At 45.2% G+C, this 20139-nt stretch overlaps 1 protein-coding gene across 1 annotated transcript in view; it reads left to right on the forward strand.

Moving 5' to 3' along the window:
- The first annotated feature begins 11290 nt into the window (after positions 1-11290).
- The window catches only part of ALPK1 (alpha kinase 1), a 30564-nt gene continuing 21715 nt past the window's right edge, over positions 11291-20139 (forward strand). Inside the window, exons 1-2 of the mRNA XM_059826923.1 lie at positions 11291-11411; positions 16216-16370. Of these exons, the coding sequence (XP_059682906.1) occupies positions 11291-11411; positions 16216-16370 (276 nt within the window). The remainder of the gene's footprint in view (positions 11412-16215; positions 16371-20139) is intronic.

Consider the following 20139-nt stretch of genomic DNA (forward strand, 5'->3'; position numbering starts at 1 on the left):
AAGCCTTGCTAGACTGTGAGAGAGAGGATTTGCCCAAGGAAGCAGGTGCCCGGTTCATATTTACCTTTTATTGTTCTGGTAACCCTCCCTTGCAGCAGTTGCTGTCTGATGATGTTTAGAAACAAGGCATTTGTATTACTGTAGGCATATAGGCTCTGGTTGTAAATTGGCGTTGAGAGGTGGTGAAGGCAGTCGCGTAGCTCTTCCCTCTTCTGCAGCCCCTTGCTTGGGACTAGGGAGGGTCTGTCCTTTACAGAAGCTCTTGGTGATGAAAACAGTAGGATTTCACAGCACAGGGAGCATTGGTTTATGGCTCTGTGTATAGTCTCACAAGGGAACACTGTTCAATAGGCTTCAAAGTGATTCAGCCATGGCATAACCGTGGCTGTGGCCACATGTAATATAGCCTGTAGCTCTTTAAAGAGGATTAGCCTTAGATCAGGGACAGCATTCATTGCTGGATTTCATGTAAAGCAGAATATGCTAATGAAATGTAAATGTCTACAGCAAACATTGCGTAATATTGTAAACCTCAAAATTGAGCATTGTGTCTTGGTATCTCTGCTGGAAGTCAAACTTTCATATTCTGTTTGTTACTTGGAGAAAAACTGAAGTTTGTAATATCAACGCAAGCTCTCTATACTAAATTAAGATCTAGTTCGCAGTTTTACAAGCAAAGTTAAAAAGATACCAATAAACATTTGAAGGTAAGTTTTCAAAGACTATTGAATGCTTTAATGATGACATAGCTCTCCAAAAGAGACAAAATCCACCACATTTTACAATATCTTCATTTGGGTTTTCTGCAACAGGCATAGGCTTGATTTGATCCTGCGTTCTCTCCCCATCTGCCCTTCCTTTGCTTTAAACACCATATTTGGGCTTACAAGAGTTTCAGCATCAGTCCTGCCGGGACACAGTATTTCTGACATGCATTTCTGAGCCATTTCACCTTTTTAAGGCACTTTCTGTCTGTACATCAGCCCCAGTTGGCAGTCTAGTAGGCTTGATTTGGCTCAGTTTATTTCAGTTTTATGCCAGTCTTTTGAATACTTGAAGTTTAATATTGTATATATGTAAAAAAGCCCCCAAACTTCAAGGAGACCCACGATTCAAACTGTCTGACTTGAGATGTTGTGAAGGATTTTATTTGCAGAAGGTCATGAACATCTCTCAGAAAATTGTTTTTGTGGGAGCACTGGGAAATCACTGGCCACTTCTGAAAGCCTCGGTTGTGTTGTTGCATGTAAAGGAACCCATTCTTACTGTATTAATGTGCTGTATGTAGTTTAAAAACCCTAGAATCATCTTTATTTTTAATGTTGTGTATTTGTAAGCTTCACAGGAGATTTGTTGCCCTGATACGAAGCTGCCTCAGTGTCTGGACTTGAAACGTTTGCCCATGGAAGCATTTAGACCTGCTATGGGTGCTTTCCTCCTCGCACAAGTAAGCAGGCATTCATGTGAAGCTCTGTCTTACCAGCCCAGTGGTGTGTATTCGTGGCCTGGGGTTTGATGCCCACACAGCACATTCAGACAAATGTTAGATATAAAATACAGCGATAGACATTATATACCCCGATGAGCCATTTTGCTTTTGTTTACTTTCAAGTGATGACTTGAAGTGCCTCATCCCAGTCTGCAGGGGAATAAAAGTTCAAAGAAAGCCTTTGGGAAGAAGATCCTTCTGGCTCCGTTTCCAAAACGTGCGCTTTCATTACTTAGTAGTTTTTTCTCTCTGCACAGCTCCATATCTGAGGATTTTGTTGTTCTGGGATTTATTTTTTATGGTGGTGGATAGTTGGTTTTTTTTCATTTTGAAGGTCATTTGGAAGGGTTTTTTTCTGTAGACGTGGAGGGTGGTGATACATATTCATGAAAGAGAAGTCTTTCCAGCCCCTGCTCGCATTGACAAAGACTTAGCTGTTTCACACAGCAAGCTGACTGGAATTGTGTGGGGCCTGCCTGACCAGATTAGAGCAAACAGCAAGCTTATTCCTCCAGTCGTCAGGCCTCCCCTTCCTAACAATTTCCCCAATTGTCATTTTGACAAGGCTGTCATTAGGTGATGGCTTCTTTTGGCCATTTTCAGATAAAGATAATTTCCTTAACTTCCATTTTATTTGACAACAAGTAGTTTGGGAGAGAAAGGAAGTGCTTCAGTAGTTTATGGATTAAGGGTTTGTCACTTCAAAGGCATCTTTGATCTAAAAATATGTGGTGTACCAAATTCATTATGTCTTTTTTTTTTTTTTTTTTAGAACTTTTTAATTTATTGATCTGCCCCTCAATTATTCCCTTTTTTGCATCCCCTAGGAGTACATGAGATAGCAATGGTGAGGGGAAAGCACCCAAATGGCCTTTCTGAAAAGTCATGACCAGGGCAAAACAACAGGTGCTTTTGTTCAGCACCCAGCGCCGGTTCCCTCGCAGATCTGGCTTTAGCCAGAGGTCCTGCCTGCCTCTGCCCTGGGAGGGATGTGTGGCTGGGTGTAGAGCTCGGTTGAAAACTGGGAGACAGTATGTTTCATAAGGAATGGCTCATTGCACATTTTGTATTTGTCTGGGTCACTCCTCTGGTGTAACTGAATGGCCTAAAACCATGGAGCTCGGGCAGCGAGCGTTTAGCAAACCAGAGTTTGTGTAGTTCAGTGATCAGTTTTGACTCCCTGGTACCCGCTTCTGCCAGGTCCATGCGGTGGGCAGTTGCTGTGTGGTTTTGGCTTATAAAGCATTCTGTGGGTGATTGCCCCCCCACCTGCCAGCCCCCTGAGGCCCTACACACTGACTGCTCCTACAAAAGTGCTGGCAAACGACCTTCTCCAATTAAGAGAATAGCTTTGAAGTCAAGCTCTGGAGCTCCTTTTTTTTTAATAGGAGTAACTTTACTGAAGCTCTTTTTTATGTCTGTGCTGCACTAAGAAATCCCAAACCTCATTCTAACAAACAAAACCAGAAAAGCTCTTTTCCTGGTCTGTTTGCAACTTAAATGCTCTTCCACAAAGCACTAAGCTCAGCTTTGGAGCAGGCAGGTGCAGTGGCCGTTGAGTATGTTGCTTACCCGACCCCATCCACCCAAGGAGGCATGCTCAGAGTTGGACTTGATGATCCTTATGGGTCCCTTCCAACTTGAGATATTCTGTGATTCTTAAGTGCAGGTCTGCACAGGCAGAGTTTCTCTTCGGGTCCGTGGTTCGCACTGCTGCAGGGAGAGCGGGATGTGATGGAGGTTTGAATATGGATCAAGAGCCGGGCTTTTGCAATGCCTGCCTTAGCTGTGTCAGGCACCGGGCTTCACTTCGACCCCTCCTCTGCTTTTTAATACTGACAAAACTCTGTTCTTCGGTAGATCAGTGTAAATCCATCACGGTAGCCCATTACACTAGCCTTACGCAGGCTTAGCTGAGGCTGGGATTTGTTCTGTGTTAATATTAATATCTGTTCTACCTAATTACTTCAGCTTTTTCTGTAATGTTACCTCCGTATTATACCCAGCCGGCTAACCACCTACTTGCTGCTGGAGGCTGTTCTTGATCCCATTTCTAAACAGAAGCACTTCTGCTTCAGCTCTGGCTGGGGTAGCTGTGCAGAGGCTGGCTTTTTTTTTTTTTTCCTTTTGCCTGCTAATTGGCTGAGACCACCAGAATTTGGAGGACACAGATGTCACTGATAGTTTGCCTAGGGAGCACATTCATGCCCATCTGTTGCAGTCTAGAAGGCTGTTCATATATCCACAAGGCCTTCATTTAATTCTTGTCAGAAAGTAATGTAAATCCAGTTTACCTCAGAGGTCACAGCCAAGATTTATGCCAATGAGCCCCCTGCAATTTACACACACTGTAGTTGTATAGGATGAAAAGAAAGCCTTTCATGTTGGTGCATATTAACAAGAAAGCTTGCCTTAGGAGAGGCTTTTTGATTGAGGTTCTTCCTTATTTTAATACAGCTAATGCCAGTTGGTATATCCAGCTTTACCAAAAGAAAACATCTAATCTTTAAGCCAGAGAAGTAAACTAAATAAATAAATAAATAAAGCCCCTAGCAAATCGATTTTTTTTTTTTTAAAACCATCTTTTCTCTTTCATGTGGCAAAGCCTCCATGTACTGAAAAGAAAGGTAAATGCTCTAGGAAAACACAAGTATGTGTGCATTGAAATAGTCAGGAAACTGAATTTGCTTTCTGTGGAAGATGATATTAACTCAGTCACTGAAACCTTTGCTAGATTATCGTAAGCATGTTTTCTTTTTCTGGTTTTTTTTTCCCCTCAAGCTGCCAAATCTGTTGATAAAGCTGAGCCTGCTATTTTTGACACATGTAATGGGAAGGACTCCAGAAAGCTTGTGTGCAGAGCCGCAGGAGGGATAGCAGCTGAGCGTGCCGTACGATGTGCATGCTTCCTGTTACCTGCTGAAGGAAAAAATACCAGCCTCAGCATTCAATTGCTCTTCTAGGGACAATCTTTTGCAATTTTTTCAGTCTCCCTACAGAAAGCAAGGGGAGACAAAATACCATAGTATGGAGTGAAGATGACACCATAACTCGATCAGCTGCAGGAGGGGATGCAGCTAGGAGAGATCCTGCACTGCCTCTGTGTCATGATTTCACCTGTCATCCTTATTTAGCAAGAGACTATACCAGCTTAAAAAGCTCCCTCAAAAATTAGTGTAGTTTCATTGACCTTAGCGAAGCTACGTGTAGATAGGCCACGGTGCACCACGAGCTGCTGTGTGCAGTCTTCGTGTTGGGCAGTTAATTACTTGATTAGAACAAGAAAACTGGATTTCTCAGGGTCGGAGGTAAGGATTCCAGTCCCAGCATGCAGGAAAACTGCTGTCCCGCCACGTGGTGTTGGCATGGCTAAAGTGTTGAATTAGACCGGAGGGACGAGCTAGAAGTGCAAGTGCTGCAGATACTTGAATTGAAAAATAGCTGTTAAAAAAGAAACACTCTTAAGTACTTTGGTTATTAAAATTGCTTGTAAGAGCAGGCAGAGAAGAGTAGCCCACAAAGATGGATCAGGGTCTGCCAACAAGATTACAAGGGGGTTTCAGAGTTGGGCACCTCTGCTTCTTTAGGCCCAGTATAGTTTGAGGGTGTTCCTTTCATTTATACTGGCTCTGCTCGGAGGCATCCTCCTCCCTTTTCCTCCTTCCTTTTCCCTACTTTTTCTGGCTGGTGGGTTTTACCTTGGCAAACACTTTCAAATGTTACAGGCATGAAAATCAGTATCATTTGCATGGTATCATAATGACCGGCGTGGTTTGGGATTAGGAGGGAGGAGGGTAAGGCATCGAAATGTAAACAGGGCTCAGGTTCTAAGTTCCAGGGTAGCACTCAAAATAATTAAAATGTTTATTTGAAAGTCAAAACAGCCTCAGTCATAAATAACTATCCATTCCTCGATTGATTGTGTTGAGTCCCACCCGAGAGCGCTGGGAATAAGGTTTATTTGCTCCCTGTTGGGATTAATCCATAAATGTAGTCTCCACATGGAACTCATCAGGTCTTTGCTTCCTCTTCATTAGTCTCCCTGGAACTGGAGGGTAGCCTGAATAAGATGAAAATTAGGATAATATATTTTCAGAGAGAGAAGGTCTGGCGACCTCTAATTTGTGTTTCAGGACCATAATGCTGTGGAAAATTTCCCAAATGATGTTGTCTGAGAAACCGATGCTTGTTATGCTTGCCGTATTTGAAGTTTGAATGTGGCAATTACATCTTCTTTTTCTTAAAGCCTCCAAAGCTAATTGCAGTCTTAAACTAGCTAGATTGACTCCCAGGCTTCCTTCTATCCACAGCAGAACTTAAAATTCCTTTCTCTTGACAGATCTTTTGCTCTTCTAGCCCAAGGGCTCTGAAATGTCACAGTATGGCCCGTTTCTTATTAAAGAGATCATTTCACTGTAGCCCACCCAATTCCTCCCTCCCTCCCTCCCTCTTGTTCTGAACCCCAGCGCCGATTAGAGGGCAACCACAGAAACATACTTACTCATCCCCTGAGACCTTTGTAATTTTTTTTTCATCATATTTGATGCAAGGAGTTATTATAATCCAGGCTCCAACTAGAAATGGCACAGATTTTTTTTCTTCATTTCTGTTTTAAAGTGCCTAACAATTACATCAACCATTTAAAAACACTCTGTGCCCAAAGCTGGAGTAAAGGAGCTTTCCTGTCACCAAAAAATGCCTAAGTCCTCAATCCGATGCAAAATTTGTTTTGTTATGTGTTTTGAAAGTGGTAGCTACAGCATTTGTTAGTGCATCCTTAGAAAGCATTTTTTCTAGATGGTTTTGCAGCATATCAAGCTGCAATTTTTATCACTTCAAAACTGTAGTCTCCTTAAGGTACTGTTTGTTAGGATTTAATGGTACTTTAAGAAAGCTAATTAGTAAGCACTGAGAGGGTTCTAAAGGCCTCTAGAAGTTTGGGCTGGTTCTGCTGTTCAGCTTTAGTCTCAGGTCCTGCATTTGCCCCAGGTCCATAAGCTGCGTGCTTGGTTATTTTCACGTCCCAGCTGTCATTCAGTGCTACAGCTGTCACAAAACACAACTTACAAAGTGGCATCTGTGTAAAGGATGCTGCTATAGTTTAAAGCTCTTTGGTGCATTTTAAGCTGATTTTATGATGCGAGTCATTGCCCCTAGTGATGGGTCTCAAAAGGCTATCTTCCTTCTGAGTACTAATGTACAGTTTATTGCACTTTTCTGTATGGTTCCAGCACTTTGTTGTCACTGCTGTTGTAAATCATTATTTATTACTCTAAGTGTCCTTGCTGTTTATGCAGTTCTTTGGAAAAATATACTTGAAAAATTTCTCCCATGGACATTCATATATCACTGTTACAGGTCTGGCAGTTTCCCGATGAGTTAAATCTTTACAATCCTAGGAAGCCAAGTGCTGTACTTCTACACTAATATAAGCTTCCCCGCTAAGCCCCATCAGTTCTTTGTGAGACTTGCAGCCTTGTGTGGCTCACAAAGCCACGGGGCCCTCCTGCTTGCAGTAAAGACCCAATGTGATCTTCCAGGCTGCAGCACTGCAGCCCTCCAGCCTTTCTACGAGACGGGTTTAAAAGACTAATTTGCGGTTCTGGACTGCAACATAGATAGATAAGTTGGAGCATGTCTGTAAGCTCCCTTGGATGCTCTTAATGCTATGTTGTTTTTTGTAAAGGCAAGTATCCCAGCACTTGTTTGCTTTAGTGCATCTTCACAGAAGACTGTGTTTATGAACATATATTTACCAGGGCTGTGAGGTGGCAGTCGAACGCAGGCTTTCTCCAGCATGCTTCTGCGTGCTCTTGAAGCAGTCTCCTCTGCTCACTCGGACTAATGTTCACAGTGGATCCGAGATACGCATGTGTGTGCTCGGCGGTTACTAGAGAGGACTCCCTAGAAAACGAGATTTTTGAGAAATCAATTACACAAAGGAATGGAGTTGGGGCCAGATGGCAGGGATGCTTCATCCCAACCTGGGGGCTACTCATGGGACAGCCACACACTCTTTCCCACAGTGCTGGGTAATCAGATAAATCAATTAGCAGATGTCAGTGCAGTTAACAGGGCAAGCAACACTAGCATAGGTGTGTTACTGTGATTATAGCAGAGGGGCCTGCTTTTCTTTTCCCTGATGGATAACCAGCAACTGCATCAGCTTTTCTAGACCTGGCAGGGTAGGAGGAGAGGACTCTGCCTTTCCCAAGAGTCTGCTTTCTGGGTGTTGTCACCAGGTTCAGATGTCTGTCCTTGCTGAACTGGAGGTGTTTAGGGAGAGAGGAGCTTTGTGAACTAGGATGTGGACTAGTACCTTGTGCTGTGAGCAAATCCCATCCGTGTTGTAGTCTTTTTAGAATGATCTTTGTTGGTGACAGATAGTTCAGCCCCATCTCCTGGGTGGACTTTGGACTATGCCGTAGCTGTGTCTCCAGCCCTGTCTCTGGCCCTGTCTCCTTTTGCTCCTGACAGGAGCCCCTAAATGGGCCCTGTGCCCGGTCCATCCCTTTGCCGTGCAGGAGGCGATCCCAGCACCCCATTACCAGCACCTAGCTATGCTCACCTGGCTCAAACCCTGCGGGATGGTGCCCTGCGTGGGGTGGCCTTGCTTGCTCTTACTTGGAGCTTAAAAAGGTGGAGAACCCTTTCTGGGTTTTTCTTCTGCTTTGTTTCTTAATGTCCTGTACCAGGACGGGCAGAGAAGCACTATGAGAGGCCTTCAGCTATAAATTCTGCAATCATTGCTTTCTTTTAACTTTGCCCTGCTTAGGAGTTGTATTCTTGGACTGTGTTGATACCTGCATGTACACCTGTTTTCTGAAAACAGCTCTAAATCCTTTCCCAGGAAGGCATTTATAATACAAAAGTGACTGGAGAAAAGGAAGGTAGAAATATTAACTTAGGCAGAGCTATGAAGGGGAGGGAAACGGCAGAAATCCTGCCTCAATGTTTTGTTGGAGGGATGGGAACTGAACCTGACTGCAGACTTTAACCTGCTCTCGTTACAAGAACTCTGACCTGTATTGTGTATTTTATTTGATTGTTTTTCCTGGTGGAGGTAAACATCTCCGAGGTGCCAGGGAGATAGGACAGGCTCTTTTTTAACAGCTTTCTGAGCACAGAGTTGATTGCCTGAGAATCAGAAATACCGCAATGAAACCTGTGCTGTTCATCAGAGCACTTTTTCACTATATGGGCTTTTTATTCGTTCATACAGTAGACATCTCGCAGATGCTGACAAACTTGACTTCACAGCACCCGCAGTTTCTAGCTGTCCATTTAGTGGCCCAGCAATCAGGCTCAATCTCTGTTCCTCTCTCGTGTCTGTGACAGTGGAAGAAGAAATGAGGCACAGCATACGTGACTTGACATCACCAGGACATCAACAGCAGACCTAAGAACTGAAGCTAGCTCCTTTGTATCTCAGTTCGACATTGTACTCTTGCGACTCCCTACATCATAGGGAGTTGGACTCAATGATTCTTAGGGGCTCCTTCCAACTCAAGATATTATATGATTCTATTATGTGATTCTAAGTCTTACTAGAGGATGTTTTGTACCCTCCAGAATGTGAAGACTACACTCTGCTTTTGCAGCTGGTTGAATACTGTTCCAGGACCTTCTTGTGCCATGCTCTGGAGTGCAGCTGGAGTAGAGGGAAGCCCTGTCGAGCTGCTCCATGGTGTGGGTTGCACTGAAAGAATTGACACCAGCAAAACACCACTGCGATCACAAAGCCAAGCCTCAGATGCTGGAAAATGTTGAGCGTTTAACAGTGTTAGTCTTGCCTAAGTTTTAGCCATGGCTCTGCATCTAGCTGATGTCCGCCCTGCTCTCCAGTTGCTCTTAACGTGCCTGTGCTCCTGTCCTCAGTCTCCCTTTTATGGCTACTTTTTAAATTTCTTCTTTCTCTGACATTTGTCTGCAGAGTCAATCACAGCCCTACTGACTAGCTCCTGCCTCCAGGCTCTTTGCTGATGAATCCCATCTTTTGCCCTGCTCCACCTGCTCTTCCATGGCAGGCTCTCTGATCCTCTCTGCTTTCGCATGAGTGCATCTCTTGTGCCCTTTGCTTTTCAATCTGGCAGCTTGCTCTTACTTGGTGCCGTTGAGAACACAGGCTATCTGCCACCAGCTCCGTGATCCAGCGATCCCAGAGCTGCAACAGAAAGGAAAAAAACCGTCTGGAAATTTGGCTGCTAAAATGTAAATTGTTTCTAGTCAGCAGAGCAAACTGTGCCTGTATGTGTGTTCCTTTGCACTCCTCTTCCTCCTTCATAGCCTTACTGTTTCCCCAATTTTAGAAATGTTTTCACAGAGGCTGTTTCTGACTACATTGCTTCAAACTGTGGGAGTAGTTTTCTAAGTGAGACCATCACCAAACTGGTGGATAAAAACCCCAAAGTATTTCTTTCATGCTTAATTTTTGAAAGCTGCCTGACTGTTTTAGCAGATACTGAGCCTGATACCTGGGATGGAAATGGTGGGGGTTTTTTTGCATCGTCATTGGCAATGTCCTAAACACCTGAAGGACTTTCCGTGGAAAAGTTACAGCAGGCCAGACAGCCGGGTGAACGTATGGAGAGCTGGCCTTGGATAGAGGCAGTCCAAGCAGACGCTGGCAGACCTCTGCTACTAGGGACTTCCACCAAAATTACTGTAGTAACTGGAAAGGATTTGGTGTTGGTATCCTGCACATCACGTGCAAGTTGCTCTACAGCGTATCCAGAGCCTACACGTGGCTGCTACCAGCTGATCTCCTCAGTCCTGAGCCCTGGCTGCTCGTGGGTGCCCGTGGCCCCTGCCCAGAAGGATGCTCAGCAGCACCCAGGCAGTGCTGGTGCCAGGAGCACTTCCTGAGGGTGGGGGCACGAGGTGGGCTCCCTGGGGAGGCAGAGAGACGGGGTCGGTACAGGAGGTGGGCAGGAGGGGTTATCAGGTTTGGAAAGGCTCCTGAGAGCTGGTCTGATTGCAGGAGACCCAGTTGTGACAAAAACAAGCCTTGTGTGTGTTCGATAAGGTGGTCGAAAGCCCCAGTCCTTTCTGTCTGTCACAGCGCTGGTGAAGCTGTGATCAGCTCTAGCGCTCATCCTGCAGGCCTGTGGCTTTGTGCTAGGTGAGCTTCTGCAGCATGCTGCCACATCAGCAAAAATACTTTTCATTCCAGCGGGCTCCTTCAAAGACTGTTTTTGCTCCACTACATCAGCCAAACCGTGGTAGGATGCTGTGTTATGTGGCAGGAGCAGGGCTAGCCTGAGAGGTGAGAGCAATGTGCTCCTTTGCCCCATGGTAAAAGAGACGGCCCTGTGGTCTGGTAAACGTACGTAGCATCCTCTGCGAGTTCAGAGCGCACACGGCTCTGCCATTCAATCCTGGCTAACAGTGTGCGACAGCCTGAGCCTCCCAGGTGCAAAGGGCTTCGGCACAGCTTGGCTAGTCACTTCCCTGCTTGGGGTTTCACAGCTCCATTGAAGAGCCCCTCCTTTCTCCCTGGCGCCTCGGAGATGTTCGCCTCACACAGTTTGTCACCGAGACCCTGCAGTAATTTCACACACTCCTCTAATAAAGTCCTCCGAGGCTGTCATGTATTTTCATCTATTTCCCCTATTATTTCTCCCTGCTTGAGCCTTTCACATAATTGATGATACTTTAGTTAATCATTTTCCCCCTCCTTTGTTCGCCAGGTACCTCAGCCTTGAAGGGATCCTTTTCATTTAGAATCCGTGTCTTCTCTTAAGTAATTGATCACCGTGCACCCGGGGACACCCGATTCACAGCCGAGTGGGATCAGCCTTCATGAATAATCAAAACACTGTGGCCACACTGCTGCAGGAGTGCAAGCAAGCTCTGGATGCGGTCCTGTCAGGAAAGACTGACACAGGCGAGGAAGACGAGCGAGAATACCGGCAATGCCAAGGTGAGGTCCCCAGGAGAGGCAGCAGGACCATGGCAGCAGCCGCCGGTCTTCAGCCCTGCCCTATTTTTCTTCTCCTGGCAGATGAGTGTCAAGAGATGCCTGGATTTCGAGGCCATGAATGGGACGCGGGCTACAGGCAGGCAGGGAAAGAAGTCCACTTTGTTGCAGTGAATTGCTGTCAGTTCTAATTTTAGGCTTCAGTAAACATGAGGCTGTAAGGAACAGTTTAGTTTGGGAAGAACAATGCCCAAAAGTTTGCTGATGCACATAAATTTCAGTTATTAAAAAAAAAAGAAAGAAAAAAGGATGCAACTTCTGAATAAGGGCACATATTTCCTCTCCTTTCATAGGAACTGGGGGAGGGCCTTTTCTGTTTGTCAGCTTCTCCTAATATATTAAAGAGCTCATTGCCTGAATCTTTATCTTGTAAAATGTGTGTGACCTCTATAAGTGGTGTCCAAAGAAAAAAAAGCTTGCGATACCCCTCTTGAAAGGAAAATCCATGCCAGCTAATGGCTGGAATAAATAACTGGGAAAGAAAGCAGTATTTAGCAAGAGCAGTAATAGAAGGGTTCTTAATTTGTTTTAATGCTGGCATTACCTGCTGGAAACCAGCATTTATTTTGGTATTGCTGTGGTGCTTTGAGAGTGGTTTGTAAAAAAAAAAAAATACTATTTATTTCTTAATTCCAGTGGCAATCCAGTACATGTCAATCATGAAAGGATGCAATACACTCGGTTCAGTTTTCTCTAGGTTCAGACTTACAGAGAGCAACATAACTTCATTGCCACAGCTTTTTCATTCATGAAATTAAAGGCATGTTTGAATTGCTGAACTTGTTTGAATTACACCTTTTCAGTACAGGGTAGGGAGGTTATGTACTCCTCCCTGCCACACAGAAAAATAACTTCAGCAAGGACGGAAGAATATGGTAAAGGATGAAGGTGAAATTTCTGGCAGGAAAACCAAAGGCATTAGCAGAAAACTACAAAAAATCTATTTATGTGCAGGTTTTCCTTTGCATGACACATCTGCAGTACTCTCCGTTTTCCAGTTTAGTGTTAATAATGTTTAGTTTTGCTTTGCATGAATGACTCGGCCATAACGTTAATTTGATCTTCAAAGTCCTTTGTTTGTCTCGGACTGCAGAGCCGTTGAGAATATGTTTTTCTGACCGTCCTTGTTCTTGCTGGGAGGTCAGCTGCCTTTTTGTGAAGCACCTAAGTCTGTTTGCGGTGGAGGGTGGCGTATAGGTTTCTGTTATGGATACTGGAAGATTTTTCTCTTCTTTTTTTGTTTTCAACAAAGGGTACTTTGTTTCCTAATCACAAATTCTTTCAAGTTTTATTATGGCTCCTTAGAATAGGCTCTTGAACTCCTAATCAGGTAGCGCTTTTTTCCCTCATCCTCCTCCCTCCTTTTCTCCTATTAAATACCACAAAGTATGAGAAATAATCAGTTTAGTTCCAGATAAGGTAAATCAGTGCCCTTATAATCACTTGATTAGACATGGTCCTTCAGGTAAACTGCTTCAGGAAATGGGCGATCAGAGCCTGAAGTGATGCTCAGGCTTTTCTGAGGACCGTGTTCCCATCAGCTGAAAGAAAAATACCCAGCAGCGGGGCGGTGACAGTGACATTAATAACTGCTGGGGCTCTCTGCTCGGGGTAGGCAGGGCCTCACAGGTCGGCAGCTCTCGGCTTCGGGGGTCCCTCCCAGCGCAGAGGCGGAGGGGGTTTCTTCGCCCCCCTCTCCTCCCGGGGCTGCCTTTGTTCGCCCCAGCTTTCTCAGACCAGGCGCAGTAGGAACTAAAAGCCAAATACATATAAATGGCGAGTAGAGGGGAGAGGAGGAGCGCATCCTTACCTCGCTTTAGTTGAGGGGGCAGAATGGGTGTTAGATGGGTCTGGATTGCTTTTTAATTTCTTTTTAGGCTAGAAATCAGTCCAATCAACTTCTGTGTCAGTTCAAGCGTCGTTAATTAACGAATTCGTATTTCCTGCGGTGAGAACAGCTATCTGTTACAAGAGTAAACTCTTGTCCTGGGAGTTGGATTTTAGCTGAAAGCTGCAGGACTGTTCACACCAGCTCCCCAACTGGTTGGTGTGGTTCTAGTGGATGTTCTTGCGATACAACGTCATTTTATTGTCATTAACACACTAATTGTGTTTATTTCCATGCGGTGACAACTAGACGTCCCAGCAAGGCTTGAAGCTCTATCCTGCTAGGCTTACACGAATGTCCAACCCCAAAGATGACTGAAGGCTCCTAGATTGCCAAATCCTTCTGAAAATGTTACCCTGGTTTCCTTTTCTAACCAGCTCAGCAGTAGTGACTGGTGAGGATGCCTCTTTAAAAATCAAAGTTAAATATTAAAGAATTTGGCCCTATTCTTTGCTCTTTAGTTTATCAAGTAGGAGAGGGATTAAGGTTTAATTAAGGATAACATGGAGAACAGGGAAAGGAGGACAGCAGTAATACCTTTATGCTTCAATGAGAATACCAATGTCCATATTATCCCACTCATTTTTTTCATAGTTGCTGACACTGTTATTGTTTCCTGTTTTAGTGTTATTTAAGTAAGTGTGAGTTCGCATGGGAAAGACAAAGGAAGAAGGTAGAGAAGGAGACAGAAAGGCTGTCTGTGTAAGCACCCTATTTCTCTTTCTCTAGATCCCTCCACAAAATGTCAGTCCTATGGGATCATGTGGGGACACATGTGCTTGTTGTGACTGCCTTCAGGCCCCCCCATCCTCCTTTGGAAAAGATTTTGGGAAGCTCGGTCTTACCCCTCCTACACGGTGGGATAAAACCCTCTGTCCATCATTTTCCGTTCCTTGTGATGAGATGGGTATCCCTGCTCCTGCACTGATTTTACAGTGAGATGTGAGGGTGGGAGCACGACCTCCTCTCCCCTCCAGCTCTGCTGCTTGGCCACCTTGCCATGGCGTGGAGGGCTGAGCCCCTCCAGACACCACTTCAGAAGGGCAGGGAAACATGGCTGCGCGTGAAGCTGGGATGTGTAATGGGAAGCGTGTCCAGAGCTGCAGCAACAAGTGAGAAAACGTGGGTTGGAAAAAAGCATCTCTTTAAAGGTGACTTTTTGGAAAAAGGGCCCTAAATATTTGACTTCCCACTTTTACCTAGGAAAAACATACTGGTGAATGCACTGTAATATGAGCATGAAATAAGACTTTTTAGGTAGTGCATTTTCTACAGTCATCCATAAAGGATTGATTAAAAAATATGTAGCAATACATTTATTGCGTTGCCGCATTAAAGCAATGATGGTCTCTGAGCAGGGTTTTTTCTGAGGATTAATGGCCAGAAGGGGCTAGATCTGCAGCTGATGATCACCATTAACCCCATCTGGTCAATAATCCTTGTTAATCCACTTTTATTGGCCGGAGAGTCTGCCCGGCCAAGCGCTTAGCACAGCACAGCACACTCAGGCTGCAGCTTCACCTCTGTTTCAAAGAAAATTAAAATGTGGGCTGCATCTGAAAGGAAGGGACAAATCCAAGCCCAGATCTTTAGCTGTGTGCTCCTACTAGCAGTTGCATCCTTAGTCGGGTCAGGTTGGAGATCCAACCGAAGCTGATGGTTATATGGGAAGCGAAGGGCCAGACCAGGGAGGGAGCAGGGCATGGGCATGGGCTTGGGCCAAACTGTGCTTTTGCCTTGCGAGCTCTGGCACATCGCTTGAGGATCAGGGGCCAGGCGTGGGAGCTGGGAGTACTTGGACCTCATCCAGAAAAAAAGTCTGTCTTTTGAATCCTTTGTGCTTGGCCTTTCCAGCTGGGAGGGAAGCTGTTCTTTGGGTAGGGTTTGGAAACCCTTGGGTGCAAGGCGTGAGGACTGGCGTTTCCATGCGGCTCTGTGCTGGCTATGCCTGGGTAGGAGTGTGCCTGGACCAAGGGCACCTTCTCCTCTTAACTTCTTTTTAACTTCTGTTGCAAACTGCAAGAGAAGTACTGAAGCTCAGGCCAGCTCCTCAGCTAATGTGAATTACTTGGCTAAGCCGGCTTCAAAGAAGATGCATCAGCTTCAAACAGGGAATCTCATAGCAAGGCTTCAGCTGCTATCTGCCATGCATCCGTGGGCACTGCCACGTTAATAGCGGTTCCCAGGCACGTGGCTTAAACCATTTTGTCTTGCTGTAACAGTGAGCTCTCTTGTGCTGAGGGAAAGTGTGTCCTGTAATCTATGGGTACTGCTTTGAGAGCAGGTTGAGTAACTCAGGCCAACAATTTTTTTCTTACTGAATTGTCAGTCAAATAATTATTCTCAAGAGCGTATGCTTGTTATTCATTATATCCCTTTAGATTTTTGTCTAATTGCTTTATATGGTCTGGGTTTATTTCCCAGTTTGTATGTGGCTTTTCAAGCTGGCTCTGCCACTGTCACCAGCAAGCCCTGAGCAAGGGGACAGGTCTGTGCTGTTGGCCCCGTTTGCTCTGCCAGGAGTCCTCTCCTCACATGGGGGAATAGGTTTCCTCCTGTCTCTCTTGGAGTAGCTCTTCACACCCAGCCAGCCCCCAGCTGGTGTGACTTCCTGCTGAAAGCCCTTTTAATGGCTGATGGCTCCCATTTACCGGGATGGCAGAGCAGCCAAGGCTAACGGATGACAGGAGAGCTCACCTTCCCTCCCGATAAGGCTGGTGGCAAGAGTTAAGAGCTGGTAGCAAGTGGAAGAAGGTCTGAGAGGGAGGGGAGGTATGCTTTTTGCAGGGTAGGTGCTCTGTTGTAAGCATTGTGGCCGAACCTGCTGCAATATCTTTACCTGCTCTTTGACCTTTTCAGCTTTGCTTCCCGAGGACTTGAGGACCCTTCTGGAGGAGGCAAAGGAAATGAAGTGGCCCTTTGTGCCAGAGAAGTGGCAATACAAACAAGACCTCGGCCCAGAAGACAAAACAAACCTGCAAGATATGATCAGCGCGAGGCTCCCCGATTTGCTGGTATGAAGTTCAACACACCTGTTGTGTAAAATGTCCAGCTGTGGTGCCTGAGGGTATGCAGAGCCCTGGTAGGTAGTATCACCTGTGGGTTCAGGGGCTTGTTTTTGTGCACGGTGGCAGCAGCAGGTGAGGAACTGCTTGGCAAGCAGAGGTGAACGAGTCTGTGTTGGGATGGGGCTGCTCATAAAGGCCAAAGGGCCAAAGTAGAGATGTGACGTTTATTTTTTTCGGTCCTCAGACAAGAGGGGAACCTAGAAGCTACATATAGTTTCCAGGTTTTTTTCACTGAAGTTGCTATGAAGCAACATGTGTGAATCATGGTTTCCTCCTCCTTCTGAGACAGCTCATCTCTATGTGACCGCTGAATCTTCCAAGGAAAGGAAAGTCCTGCTCTCTACTGCCACTGCAACCAAGCCAAGGTTGTGAGATCAGTGGGACCTTTGCCTCTGGGTTAGACTTCTGGTCTGTTGGCTACGTAGCTTGCGGCAGACGGGTGTGCAACACCATGCAAGGCTATTGGTTTGAGGTCTTGCTGGTACCTGCAGTTTTATGTGCTCTCCCAGTGCAGGGAAGATAAAATGGATTCAGATAATAAAGTTTTGAGTGTGCCCAGGCATTTGGCTGGCATTATAATAAAACTAAAATGCTGAATGTTTACGTAAAGTTTTTAAAAAAACATGAATTTGAAAAGAATGCTCTGCCTTGTTTAATTCAGCACTGCTAGGAGGCAATGAAGATTACTCACTTTAGTAGGGCTTGCACAATTCATCACCTGCTTTTCTTTTTTCGAGAAAATTACTTGACAGGATCTCTTTGAGGACCAAAGCTGGCTGAAACCTAGGCAGGAGAGGCAAGAATTTAATGTGACTTCTCCTGTGAGTAAGGGATACTTGGCTGTATAAGGAGTTGCAGGATCCAAATGGTGCTTGGGGATCCCATGCTGTAAGGTGATGAGTTTGAGCTTAAAGATTAGAAAGCAGCAAGAAATGTGGATTGCTTTTTGCTCTTCTGATTTTCTTGGAGGCATGTCAGAGATGACTTGTAGCAAAAGAGGACTCCCTTTTCAATGGTAAGTGGAATATGTAGGCTAATGAGTATCCTTCTGGCAGGACAGACATAAAGTAAGGATGAGGTTTGTGAGTTTTTTGGGGTTTTTTTGCTTACTGTGGTGCATGTCTGAAGCCAACACAGTCCCATTCCTCGTGGGAAGGGGCAGTCTGGCCTGAAAATCTGGGATTCAGGGCAGGGAGGTCTGGCCCTGCTGAAATCCCAGCTGCAAAACTGCTGTTAACTTCAAGGTGGCCAGGAGATTTCACCTGCTTCAGAGAGAGCCCTGCCCAAGTAGGGCCAGCAAGTGTTTGAGGACGATGATTACTTTGAACAGCACTGAGCAATGAGAAGCTTGGAAAAGCCAGTGGCAGGGCTGGGAGGTGTCAGCCCCAGCATCCCCTCGCCAGCACCCCACATTGCAGGGATCCGGAATTTGCTGGGGGGGTGGGGAGCGGCTGCTTCTTGGGTATTTATTTTCTTTTTCTCTTTGGTGTGTGTGGCCTTAGACAGAAATTTATGGCAGAGGTTGACCTCCTTTACAATCCCTGCACGGCTCTCTAACTTTGGAGCGTTTGTCTGCGCTCTCCCAGGATAAACACCTGCAGTAAACTCCCTGAGAGACCTGGCTAGATGGGAGATTAATGTGGCTGTAATAGTGGAGCAGTGTTTGCAGCATTATGCCCTCTCCCCAGGTAGATGGATCTTTTCTGAGATGATACCAATTATTTATTGCTGAAACATCTGTTGATAACTGCAGCTGCCCTTGTTAAACAAAGCATATCATGGGGTCATAGACTATAGGGACCTAAAATCCTACCGCATGCTAGTTTTAGACTATTCACCGACACCCCCTGAAGTCCATTGGTTACCGTTGTCTTCAATGTTTCATCCTGTGGTTGAAAATACTTTGTAAACGTTGTGCTGCCTTTCCCCATGTGCTTTGAAGTATTATTTCATCTTCATCGGTAATTTATATTCCAGTGCCATTGTACCATGGGAAAAAGGGAAAACCTTTTTTGTTTTCCATTTAATTGTAGATAGACTGACATTTTGACCTGTATTATTAGTATTAGTCAGGAAAAGGGATTTTTTTTTTCCCTTCATCCATTCCTTCCCCCCCTCCCTTTTTTTTTTTAAATAAAATTTCAAGGCAGTGCAAAGGCTGCTTCAGTTCTTTGAATAAAAAGCTGGGGGGGAAATGAGGCTGAAGAGAAGTGATTACAGTGTGATGAGGAAAGATAAAAGTCTGAGCAACTTTTTTCTTCCTTTTTTCTTTTTTTTTTTTTTTGGCATGAGGGACAGAAGGATAATTTAATTCCCTGGAGGAAAAAGCTAAGTCTTTGTCGATTTATTGTTCAGAAAAACCTTTAAAATTTTTCATCTCTGTTTATTTTAATTTGCCATGCTTAGAATAAGCTCATAAACCGTAATTCATTACATTTAAAAAGTGCTTTGAGATCCGTGAATAAAAGGCACTTCATTACCATAACACACTGCTGGTGTTACGAGGAGGCAGAGCTACCAGGGCTCACCATGAGGATGTTTTACTCTGCGAGTAGGCTGAAAAGCTCCATGAGACCAAGCACAGTGAGTAAGCGGATTAGGCTTTGGCTTCAAGGGTTTGCCTTAGTGTTGCACTTTAAAAAGTGGGATACCCGTTGCTGGCGGCTGCATGCTAGTTTGACACATCAAGAAGGCAAAGCCACCTGCACCTGCAGCCTTTTCAAGTGCTCTTCTTCGCCTTTGCGCTGGGATGCTCATTACTTCTGCATGCTGGCTGAAGCAGTAGGAAGGCATGGCAAAACCAGCTTGGGGGAGCAAGGGCTAAAGGCAAGCCAAGCTTTCCTCAGCGCTCTCTCGCTGCAGCCTCAATGGGAGCCGTGCTGCTGCCAGAGCAGGGCTCAGGGCAGATTTTGGCAATGTACGCAAACTTTTCTTTTTTTTCCCCTCTCTCTCTCCACTATATGAAATTACTGAACCTCCTTAGGGATTTTAAGGCAACAGATTTACTGTAATCTTTGAGGCAAACCAGCACTTCTGATTTTACAAAATCTTTGCATCTTACAGAAGGTGGGGTTTTTTGGTTTGGGTTCTTTTTTTTTTTTTCTTCTCCTTGCTGGGGATTCACCAGCCAATCCAAAGGCCACCCCAGTTCAACAAGCTCAACATACTGTTTTCCACGTTTTCCTAGCAGGTTTTAAGAGAGCCTTCTTGTCGGCTGCCATCGGCTAGCAAACCAAGCTCGTCCTGCAGCCTTGTCTCAGCCTGAATGCCCCTTTGGTGGGAATCTGCACTAAGGCTTGAAGGGCGCTAACCAGCATCTCTATCCAAAGCAAAAACTGGGAAGCACTGGGATTTTTGCTTTTAACAAATCAAAGCAAAATCAGAATTGTCACAGCATCCTTGCTGACAAGTACAAATAAGGAGGGATTACTTTTTCTCTCTAAATACCACATGCGCTGTGGGGTTCGGACTGGGGCTGCAGATCCAAAAGGGAGTCTGCCAGGGGTTACCCTTCCTGCAGATCTTCGCTATCCCAAGGGATGGAAATAGCCTTAATCTCGGTGACCAGCCAATAGAGGGCAACATGCCCATGGACACGTAGGCTTTGATCCCACAAACCCTGTTGTGGGTTACATTGAAGGACAACTCTATGTACACAAGTAGTTCTCTTGTGGGACGATTCATGCCACATATTATTATTACTTTTTTGCAAGAT

Source organism: Gavia stellata, chromosome 19, assembly GCF_030936135.1.
Source record: "Gavia stellata isolate bGavSte3 chromosome 19, bGavSte3.hap2, whole genome shotgun sequence".
Lineage (NCBI taxonomy): Eukaryota > Metazoa > Chordata > Aves > Gaviiformes > Gaviidae > Gavia > Gavia stellata.